The sequence below is a fragment of the Accipiter gentilis genome, chromosome 18 (assembly GCF_929443795.1).
Source record: "Accipiter gentilis chromosome 18, bAccGen1.1, whole genome shotgun sequence".
Taxonomy (NCBI): Eukaryota; Metazoa; Chordata; class Aves; order Accipitriformes; family Accipitridae; genus Astur; species Astur gentilis.
In genome coordinates, this window is record NC_064897.1 from 29,214,096 (window position 1) to 29,225,020 (window position 10,925).

Genomic DNA, 10,925 nt, shown 5'->3' on the forward strand with positions numbered 1-10,925 from the left:
CACCTGACAACTGCTGCACGTCACTTCCGTCTCGCGCCCGCCGCCTGCCGGGAGGCCTGGACGGGGGAGAGGCGGGGCGTCGCGGGGCGGGCGCGCGGGCGGGCGAGCGAGGGACGTCACAGGGTCAGGGGCGGGGTCAGCGGGAGCAAGATGGCGCTGAACAGGAACCACTCGCAGGAGGGTGGTGTCGTCATCCCCAATGCCGAGAGGTACCTGGCGGGGGGCTGGGGGCCGGGGGCCGGGGGGGGGCCTGCGGTTCCTCCTCACCGCAGCGGGGCTGGGATGGGGCTGGCGGGGGCTGGCGGTGGGAGGTGGGGGGCCCGGCCCGGGCCGGCCCGGCCCGGGGGCTGCGGTATTAACGGCCTCCCCGGCTGTGGGGGAGCGGGCCTGGCTGGAGCCGACAGAGCCGCCCTGTCTTCCCTGCTGCAGCTCGGTGGTCCTTCGTGCCGCTCCGGCCGGCGCCCCGCGTGAAGGGTGAGCTGGCAGCGCCTGTAAAAGATAAGGAATTGGGTTTTTTTAATGTCGTGCCGCTAGTTAGTGATGTCAGAGAGGGAGAGACCACTTACGGTAGGAGTCTTAACCGTCCGAATTCAAGGCAAGGAAAACTTGTCGTTAGCGGCGAGGCCCGAGTGGAGGCGGTCCCATTCTCGACGCAGGAGGATCACACCTTTTTGGAAGGTGCAGCCAGCTGCTTGACGCCTGCCCTTGCCCCGAGTGGGGATCGACAGACCAGCTGGACAGGCTTGGGCTTTGCTGTGGTGTGGTTTGGGTGCTGCCGGCACCGTGGCCTTGGTTGGAGAAATCCTAGAAACCAGAGGTCCAGAAAGGATCACTGAGCTGGTTTGGGGCTGGTAAACAATAGGAAAAATACACTCCAGTAATATGCTACAAATAATGTTGAGTTTGTAACTGCCTGCTGATACTTCGGTCAGGGAACTCCTTTGATGTGCAGAGCTTTTGCTGCTTTAAAGGAGATCCTTGATCTCAAGCCTTTCATTGAGGTGCTGCTTAGTCACAGGTGGGTGCAGTGCAGCTCCAGGGAGTGCACAGTTCTCCCATGACAGCCCTGGATGGGCATGTGGGTGTAAACCAGTTCAGCAGCCTCATAACACCCAGTGGTGGTGGCTGTGTGTTATTTGCTTGTGTGAGTAGAAGGGAAGGAGTAAGCATTACAGTGACTACGTAGAAGTTCTTTCCAGTGAGGCAAACTGACGTGAAACGCTGCTACAGGACATGGATGAGGAAGTATTCTGGTAAGATCCAAGCTGTTGAGGACTGTATTGGGTTTGTGTGCCAAGGTTTTGGTAGCAGGGGGCTTAGAGGGGTGGCTTCTCTGAGAAGCTGCTAGAAGCTTCCCCCATGTCCAACAGAGCCAATGCCAGCCAGCTCCAAGACGGACCCACCGCCAGCCAAGGCAGAGCCCATCAGCGATAGTGGTAGCGCTTCTGGGATAACAGATTTAAGAAAGGAAAAAAGTTGTGGCAGGCACAGAAACTGCAGCTGGAGAGAGGAGTGAGAACATGTAAGAGAAATAACCCTGCAGACCCCAAACTTAGTGAAGAAGGAGGGGGAGGAGGTGCTCCAGGCACCGGAGCAGAGATTCCCCTGCAGCCCATGGGAAAGACCATGGTGAAGGCAGGCTATCCCCCTGCAGCCCATGGAGGTCCACAGTGGAGCAGATATCCATCTGCAGCCTGGGGAGGACCCCACACTGGACCAGGTGGATGCCTGAAGGAGGCTGTGACCCCGTGGGAAGCCCACACTGGAGCAGCCTCCTGGCAGGACCTGAGGACCCATGGAGAGGGGAGCCCACGCTGGAGCAGGTTTCCTGGCGGGATTTGTGGCCCCGTGGGGGATCCACGCTGGAGCAGTCTGTGCCAGAAGGACTGTAGCCTGTGGAAGGGACCCACGCTGGGGCACTTAATGAAGAACTGCAGCCTGTTGAAAGGACTCACGCTGGAGAAGTTTGTGGAGGACTCCCTTCTGTGTGAGGGACCCCACACTAGAGCAGGGGAAGAGTCAGGAGTCCATCCTTGAGGAGGATGAAGTGACAGGGACAATGCGATGAACTGACCCCAACCTTAATTCCCCGTCCCCCTGCGCTGCTGGGGGGGAAGAGGTGGAGAAAATTGGGAGTGAAGATGTGCCCAGGAAGGAGGGAGGGGTGGGGAGAAGACGTTTTAAGATTGGGTTTTATTACTCTTTATCCCACTCTGACTGGATTGGTAGTAAATTAAGTTAATTTTCCACAAGTCGAGTCCATTTTGCCCGTGACGGTAATTGGTTGAGTGATCTGTCCCTGTCCTTATCTTGACCCACGAGCCTTTTGTTATATTTTCTCTCCCCTGTCCAGCTGAGGGTGGGAGTGATAGAGCGGCTTTGGTGGGCACCTGGCATCCAGCCGGGGTCGTCCCACCACAAGGACTTGGTTTTATTTATCTTAGAAGAAGTGTTTCCTCTTTGCATCTTGGAAATGGAAAGAGCTCTGCTGCCTTGTCAGTCTGTTGCTCCCAGCCAATCTGAGAATTTGCATCTAGCTCAGCTATGAAGTAGTGTCCCAGTAGAATTTCTTGATCAGGTTGGTTTTTTCTCATTAAAGCTAGACTTTTTAATGTCTCCCTCCTTGGATAGCAGCAGTTTTCAGCTACATCTATACTGTTATGTTTTTCTCTTCCCTAAAGAGCACATGACCTGAAACTACAGGGCTTTTGGTTGTTTTCTGATATGGTAGCCCTGCCAATTCCTCCCTTACCCCAATAATTTTGCAGTTTCCTGACTTGATCTGATTTCTACAATATGCTGATCAGAATACATAAGGATTACTTTAGATCTGGGCTCTTCAGGCTTGTGTTGGGTTAGGGTTTTGTGTTTTCTTTTTCCATGTTCCTGAACCATAAAACGCCTCAGATTCCTCTGCCACTGTAACACTCCACAAGCTTGTCACCGCCAAGGCTTTTTTGTTTATTCTGCAAATTTTCTTACTAGGTGGTATGTTTAGGATCTGCCATGTAGATTCAGTGACATGCTTGCCCAAGTTGACTCTCATTTTTCCTGAAAATATATGTAATTTTTCAGGCACCTCCATACCACTGACCCTGCAGTGTTTGCAGTTCTCATCTGGCTTTGTGTCATTAGCAAACTTTGCTAATGTTCCCATAGATATCCAACAATAATAACCTTATTGCTGACATTACTGGCTCCTCGTTTTGTGCCTTAGCATGGTGCTGTTTATAACAAACACTTAAATCACGTGAATCAGGGTCAGCAGTGAGGGTATTAGTGAACCAACTTCCTCAGTTTGCACAGTGGGTGTGGTGTTAGAGCAGTGCTGTATTCCTGTGTGGTGGCCAGTCCTGGATTTGAGCATGGGCGCAGAGAGAGAGGCTTGCTCTGAGATGATGCCTTGGCTTCCAGGGGGTGGTTTCAGACACCTCAACCCTTTCTGTGCCCTGACCTTTGGGCTGAGGCTTTTCTCAAGCAAAGAGAGGAATTCCCAGTCTGGTGGTTTTGGAGGCAGAAAGAGAAGCTGATTTAAAGCTTCCCTTTGTGGAGGCATTTTCACAGGTGAGAGGATGAAGTCTTCTACTCTGCATAAATCATCCCTCTCTGTTCAAAGGAAAAATGGCATGGCCCACATCAGAACTGACTCTTTTGGGATAATATTTAGAGTTTCTGGTGTGCTATTCCACTCCCTGTGTGATGGGGGTGTGTGTCAGAGCCATTGCTGACTTTGTCTCTCCAATTTGTCTGATTTCCTCCTGTAGTGTTCTCAAACAGTGTAAAGATGTGGAGCTCTCCTTCAGTGATGTGACGGGCAAGCCTGAAGCCTTCAAAGGCACCAAGAAAGGGATGCTGTATCTCACTCCTTACAGGGTAAGTCTGATGCCAGCAGGGCTTTGTCTTTCTCAAGGGATATTGTAGACTTTAGATCAGAAACCTAGGAGGTGCCTGTGTCACAATCCCAGTTCCCTACAAAGGCACGTGCAGTCCTGGAAATCACTGTCTAGAGAATATTTTTCATATAATGTGTCAGTCAATATTACTTTCTTTGAAAGCTGTCATAGTTTATCCTTAAAAAGCAGAACAATAAAACTCTATAAATGCACATTTGTGTTTTAAGTGGTATATTATTTTGCAACATACATGCTTCAGGCGAGTGAGCCATGTGCCATTAAATCTGTTTGGGATCCCACAGTATTAAAGCTGTGAAATAACACAATGCATACCGATACTAGGAGTTAAGTTACCCTTTTTTTGAATGCTACTACACCTGAAACTCCATGACCATCCTTTATATCTAATTCAAGTAATTCAGAGGCATTCCCTCCTGTCTTGCAGATGATCTTTGTGTCAAAGGGCAAGGATCCTATGCTGTCTTTCATGATGCCGTTTTATTTGGTGAAAGGATGCTCAATCGAGCAGCCTGTTTTCTCTGCCAATTACATCAAAGGACAGATTCAGGCGGAGGCAGGAGGTATGTGCCTGTGCTTTGTAGACTGAACTCTTCCCTAGTGTCACAAGTCCTTTTCTGCTGAACATCAGATAGATGGCTTATGTGCACAGGAAGGACGGATAGCGTAGCTGTGCCAGTATAGCTAGCATGTCCACGCAGAGGCAACTTGTGTCTTCTGAACTTTAAGGCACTGCTTCTGTGTTACTTTCTGCCCCCAAAGCCAGTAACTGATTTCCACAGGATGACTTTTGTTTAATGCTGGTAACTTCTGTCTTGCTGTGTATGTCGTGTTTACTCGGGTTTCTGCCTGTGCTTGTGTTCTCCTGTCTTTGACCTGGAAGGGTGGGTAAGTGACCAAGTCAGCAGTCATTGGTATTGATAGACAGAATGAGCAACCACTTCTGTTTTCTGGAGGTCAGTAGCCACTTACCAACTTGGGTGCCTCTGCGTGCATCTAGGATGCTGCTGTTTGTCATTGATTCAGCTTTGTTCCCAATTTGATGATGAAACTGTGGTAAGACTTACAGTCAAGGTCATGACCAAGCATGGGGAATTGCAGGGATTAAGTACAAGGCTTCTGGTTCAGATTTCTTCCCTCTTCAGCCCTGGAATTAGTTTATGTGCATTTTGATGGCATCTGGAGAGCTTATGCTTTTGCTTTCTGCTCGTAACAATGTTTTAAAGTGACTGGGTCCTCTGGGCATTGTGGATCAGCCCATGTTCTTGGGCTGAAATCATACTAAGAGAGGGGTTTTAAAGAGGTGAATCTCCAAGGGGGTGACTTTATCCATGGTGGATTGTTTTATTATTTTTCTGTACTTTATTTCCACTTTGTCCCCAAGAGACTATCTCTACTTTTACTAACTTCATTGTTAGACAAGGAAGATAAACCTTATTTTATGAAATCTTTTATTTGAATGACATCTTTTGTCTAAAAACACCACCAAATCAATGCGCCCCCCTCAAAAAACCACCAAAAAAAGCCGTTACAAAACAAAGCACTCTTACTTGTCTTGCAATATCATTGCCTACTTAAATAATTTCTGAAAAATTGCATTTATAATCTGTCTGAACTTCTGTGGGTCAAAGAGATTAAAAATGTTGCATTTCATTTAAATCCTAGCTTGAGTTGCAGATCCTGATCTGTAGTCCACTGAGGTCAGCAAAAAAACTTCATTTGAGGGCTTTCAGTTAAAATCCTCAGTGAATTAAGTGTTCTTTCTTTACACTGTGTTCATTATTAGGTTCCACTAAACCTTTCAGGCAAGAACAAAACAACCTAGTTATCTAGAGTAGGCTGCTTCTACATAACTGTAGTGGGGATCATCTTTTAAAGGGTAAATAAATAAATTCCTCATCCTCTTGAGATACTATTTTGGGGGACATCTGATGGCAACACCATCACTCTTTCACCCTAGCAATAGGACTCAAAAAACAGTTTTGAAATAAAGAATCAAAAAATAATTGGAGTATTAACTGTTTTGTGTCTTGACTGCTACTGAGGAGGTTAATAGTCTGTTTCAGTTCTAATTCTTTCTCTCCTAGGTGGCTGGGAAGGGCAGGGAACATTTAAACTGACTTTCAACAGTGGAGGAGCTATTGAGTTTGGACAGCTGATGTTCAAAGCTGCGTCTAATGGTAAGGGATTTTCAGAGACTGCAGTTCCCCCATGGCTGGCTGAGCTAGTTAGAGAATAGTGCTCTTCTTGAACTTGATGGGAAGAAGGGTACCCTATGCACTGTTCCACAGCAATGTATTTTTTCCTCTTTCCAGGGGAACTCTTGTTTTCCCTTCCAGTCCTTTTTCTTTGTTTCATCTTGGTGCTTTGTGCAGTCAGAATATTCTGGAGTTTATGCTTCTGAGGTGTACCACCTTTTTCTACAGAACCTTATTCCTCCTGGAATAAAACCGAAATACGTGATGGTGAAAAATTGCTTCACTTGCCTACCTTCAGCTCAGTTCTATAATAGCAAAGTGGGATGGGGGAAGTTAACGTGCATGTTTGGAGAAGGGGAAAAAGAAATCTTAAAAAATTACTTCTATTTAAAACTTTAAAATGGGAGGAAAATGTACATGTTTTTTCTGACAAGAAAGTTTTCTTTTTAAAGAAATGTGCATTTAGAAATGTACACTTCTTTTTTCTGACAAGAAAGTTTAAGAAGAAGGAAGAACCTCCCTGCTGATACTTGCTTTAGAATGGTCTTTTCTTGCAGCAGTGGGAGCTCTGTGATGGGAGTGGTACCTGATAGCTAGTGTTTTTGCAGCTGGTTTCCTTCAGCGCCGTGTGAACTTGCAGTGAGGATGCTAGTGCTCTTCAAGCGCAGTACTGTGCCAGGACTGTATAGTGAATTTAGATTAAGGGAGATGGTGCTGCATGAACAGGACTATTTTCTTTTATTCTGTATGTTTAGTTGTAATAAAAGGATGTCTGGCTTACTAAACATGTGCTCCTTAGCTTCCAGTGGCATTCCTCTCCAGAACCCTGGCTATGGCTATACACCTGTGCCTGGAGGGTATGCACCCACCCCACCTGCTCCCGGGGGTTATTCAACTGCACCAGGGGGCTATGCTGCTCCTCCACCACCAAACGGACCATATCCTTATACACCACCTCCGATGAATGCCTACGGACCTGCTCCACAGCCCATGGGATATCCATATGCCCAGACTCCAGGTTTGGAAGTTGTGTAATGATGACTGGCAGGGTGTGTTTGTTGTTAGTTGTAAAGAAATCACAATGGTACGGTGAGGGTTACTGTAGTTTTGTCTCCATCAAGAATCCTTGTCCTTGCAAAAATCTGTTGCGTGCTGTTGATCACACCCATGTGTCTCTATAGTTGCAGCTGGATGGGAGGAGAAGATGTGGTTTCTAAACTATGCTGCTGCTACTTGGCAGGGAATTGTTGCCTGCTGGCATGATGGGCATTAGCAAAATGTCAAATCCCTGCTGTCTGTGTCCCTGCCAAACCTGCAGAACTTCCCTCACTGCTGCTCTTGTCCAGGACTAACGTGCTGCTGGGCCTGCGAGCTCTCTTCCCCTGTGTCCCATTGCCATGGTCCAAAGCATCAATCTGGCGTCATCTTTTTCAGGTATTTACCCACCACTTCCAAACACGAACCCCATGTATGTGCCACCCCCTCCCCCCTACTCCGGGCCATCTCCTGCAGGACCCTCAGCTCCCCCAGCCTGGATGGGCCCAGGGATGCCAGGTAAGTGAGACTGGGGGGCTGCCAGGGTCCAGCTGCAAAAGGGTGCTTGGGGATTTGGGCTGTGGGTGGTGGTGTGGGCACAGCATGGCGTGGGGGAAGCTGCTGTTGTTGCAGGAGCTCAAAGTCATCTTGATCTATTATTTGAGGTAACAAAGCGTGGGGGAGGCTGCTTGGCTCTGTGCTGCACAGCTTGTGGTCAGCTCTAGCCAGCTTACAGCTTTCCTGAACTGCTCTGAATTCAAACCCAGCTTGCTGCAGTTGCTGTTGGCTCTTTGGACATTTGTTTCCTCCTCAAAAGAGCTATGGCTGGGAGAAGGCTCTGGGGCTTGGGCCACTGCCTAAGACATGTAATATGGCTTCTTTCCTTTCCTTTGTAGGGGGCAATAAGGCCATGGAAGCTGCATCCAGTGCATATTACAACCCTGCCAACCCACACAATGTGTACATGCCCATGGTAAGTGCTGTGCCTGTGGTCTGCGTGTACCTGCTCCCTTTTCTGTCACTAGTAGAGGCAGCGGTTTGCTTTCCTGGCAAAGTCTAGCATGCCTTCATATTGAACATGTACAGAAAGTATGCATTTTCCTGGGAGGGAGGTGTGGATGTTGGTCCTATGAAGAAGGGTTGTTAAATCCTCAATCAGGAAAGGAGGAGGGCCTTAAGATTCATCCATTAACAGCCATTTGGTACTTGTCTTACTCTTAAAGGCATGACAAATTCGCATGGGTACAGAGAACACACAGAGCTCTCTGCTTCTGTTGGGCCTGGAAGTGGGCAGAGTTAAAGAAGAGCAGGTCACTTAAGGATGAGAGCATGTGGGTTTCTCTTTCATTTTTTTCTGGGCTGCATGGAGATGGGGAGGTCTTTTACTGTTCAGTCAGTGGCAGGTGGTAGGTAGGCTGGAGCCTACATCTGGTACATGACAGCCAGTCCGCCTGTGCCCTTTACTGCCTTGCATGGCTCTGTGGTGGGCTGGAGACCAATGGAGCAGCAAAGCTGGCCCTCAGCCCAGGGGCTTGCTGTCTGCTGGGTCAAAGCTATGAACATCAACAGAGACAAAGCCCTGGAAGTGAAGGGAGGATGGCAATTAAAACAGATGAAATGGTCTATTTGCAGTAGACCATTTGTTACCTGGTTTTGAGGGGACCTTCCCTAGAAACATCGTGGGAGGCAGCATATATCCTGGAGCATAACTGGTGCTAGAGAGGAATGTTGTGATGAAATGACAGCTTAAAACACAGCACCTGGCTCTGTCTGTAGCTCACTGAGGAGCAGTCATTTCTTGTAAGCCAAGCCTGGGAACGCCTGGGAAGAGTTCATCATAAAATGAGTAGGGTTGTTGACTCTACTATATCTCCTTCCAGGATCAGCCACCTCCTTATGCACCTCCTGAGGATAAGAAGAACAACTAACAGAAGGAAATTGCAACCAGCCTCCCACACTCTCTCTCCCTGAAGACAACTTGGCTGTTACTACCCCTCGGGTTAGCATATCTCTAGGTCTCTTTGTATATATACAATATATGTAGTGCTGGGCAGCTGAGCACCTGCCCTCCTTAAACATTAAGTCAGTAGCAATACAAGGCAGAACAACAGCACTTTCCTGATTATTTGCTTTATATCATGGGGGCAAAGCACTAACCTTTTGCTCTGCCATTGGCTTGAGGAGAGAGATGGACTTCTTAAACCACCAGTAGATCACATCACTAATCTAGGACTAAAATATGAAGGCTCTGGGATCTTGGAGTAGAACTCTTTGGAATGCCAAACTTTTGACTTCTTCCGAAGCACCATCTGAGGGGGAAGGTATAGAGAGCCATGAGATTCCTTGCATAGACCCTTGGGTGCCCCAGAAAGGTGTTAAATATCTTTAAATTCTGGCACAGCTCAGTGTGAGATGGGACTCTGGAAATCCTGTATTGTGCTGGAAGTGTGTTTCATGTCCTGGACTAACAGTCATGGTGTGACAAACTTGGGAAGTGCACCCTAAGAGACATGGAAGCGTTTGGCTGTGCAAGAGGGAAGGGGGTGGGCCGCAGTCAGCCTGCCTTTGTAGACATTGAATAGAAAAGCAAACAAAGGTGTGCTGCAGGGCAGTGAGCTGATACTGGCAGGCATGTGAATCAGTCTTCCTTTCCCTCTCCTAGAAGCAGGTCCCATATCTGTGCAATGATCCTGTGTCAAGCAGCTGTTCTTCAAGCGTAATGGAGTCAAGTGCTGCACAGGAAGTTGCTTGCCTTGGAGCAAAATACATTATGTTAGGAAGATGACCTGGCATTAGCCTTGTCAGGAGGTAGGTCCTACAGCCCTGGCTCCCTCTGCTGAGCAAGCCTGTGCTGTGTGCTAGCTCCGCAGGGGACAACTGGCCTTCATCTTCCTTGGGCTGCTACAGCCAGTGTGTGTATGCCCACACCTGAGCAGCGTGGGAGGGTTGGTGCTGTAATACTGGGGCTGGGTTGCTTAGGGGTGCAGTGCCCTCTCTCAGCTGGGAACCACTGTCTGGTGTGGATGTTACTAATGCTCAGCTCTCTTGCAGAGACTGGCAGCTCAGCCTCAGCCTTTCCTTCTTCCTTAGGACATAGTGCCATTAAACCTGCCCTGAAGAGAGGGTCTCTAGTCTGGTGGAGACCCTTGTGATCCTTTACATATGGGGTGATTGTACTTCTTCCTACAGCCTTCCTACCTTCACAGTGAAGGGGAAGGGGTGTTTCCCCTCTTACTTCCCTGTGTGCCAGGGCTCTCCTGTAAGTCAGGCTTGCATGATGTGCAAGTGTGAATTCGTGAAGCAGCCCTGCATGGGGGGAGGTAAATTTCCTTATGTATGAACACCTTTTAAGTCTGAGTTAGATATATTCTAATAACTCTGTATTTAAAAAAAAAAAATCAACCAGGAATGTTTGTAACTTTTTGAACTGCACTTTAATACAGGAGTGTTGATACCTTTAGCTGCCTGTTCACTGTTGTGTGTGTGTTGTGCTGACCTTCGTTCTTGCCTACTGCACAGCAGGCTGGAACAAATGACAGCCGCTGGTGGTGTTCTCTTGGGTTGGCTCTGGGCCAGTCCTCTCTCCCTGGTGCATGGCTAAACTGGATCTGGAATCACGTAACTGGGGGCAGAGAAGAAAGTGGGGCTCGTCCTCTTGCTGCCTGGGGACGATGGAAGGCTGGTTTGTGCCTTTGCTTTTGCCCAGATACCCCGAACTGGCACGTTCACGTCCTCGGAGCAGGCACAACACTGCATTTAGCAGAAGCCGTGTCACCACCTT

At 48.4% G+C, this 10,925-nt stretch overlaps 1 protein-coding gene across 2 annotated transcripts; it reads left to right on the forward strand.

Annotated features, from left to right (window-relative positions):
- The first annotated feature begins 128 nt into the window (after positions 1 to 128).
- Positions 129 to 10,604, forward strand: WBP2NL (WBP2 N-terminal like). 2 transcript variants are annotated; one of them, XR_007508720.1, is made up of 9 exons: positions 129 to 209; positions 3,765 to 3,873; positions 4,339 to 4,474; positions 5,999 to 6,091; positions 6,909 to 7,127; positions 7,544 to 7,663; positions 8,041 to 8,117; positions 9,025 to 9,143; positions 9,807 to 10,604. XR_007508720.1 is itself a non-coding variant. In XM_049822075.1 (8 exons), the coding sequence occupies exons 1-8, from the start codon at positions 151 to 153 to the stop codon at positions 9,070 to 9,072; spliced, it is 861 nt and encodes a 286-aa protein (XP_049678032.1). In that variant the 5' UTR covers positions 129 to 150; the 3' UTR covers positions 9,073 to 10,604. The 2 variants fall into 2 exon arrangements, 1 of the variants encoding a protein (XP_049678032.1); XM_049822075.1 differs by having other exon boundaries at positions 9,025 to 10,604.
- The last annotated feature ends 321 nt before the right edge of the window (positions 10,605 to 10,925 follow it).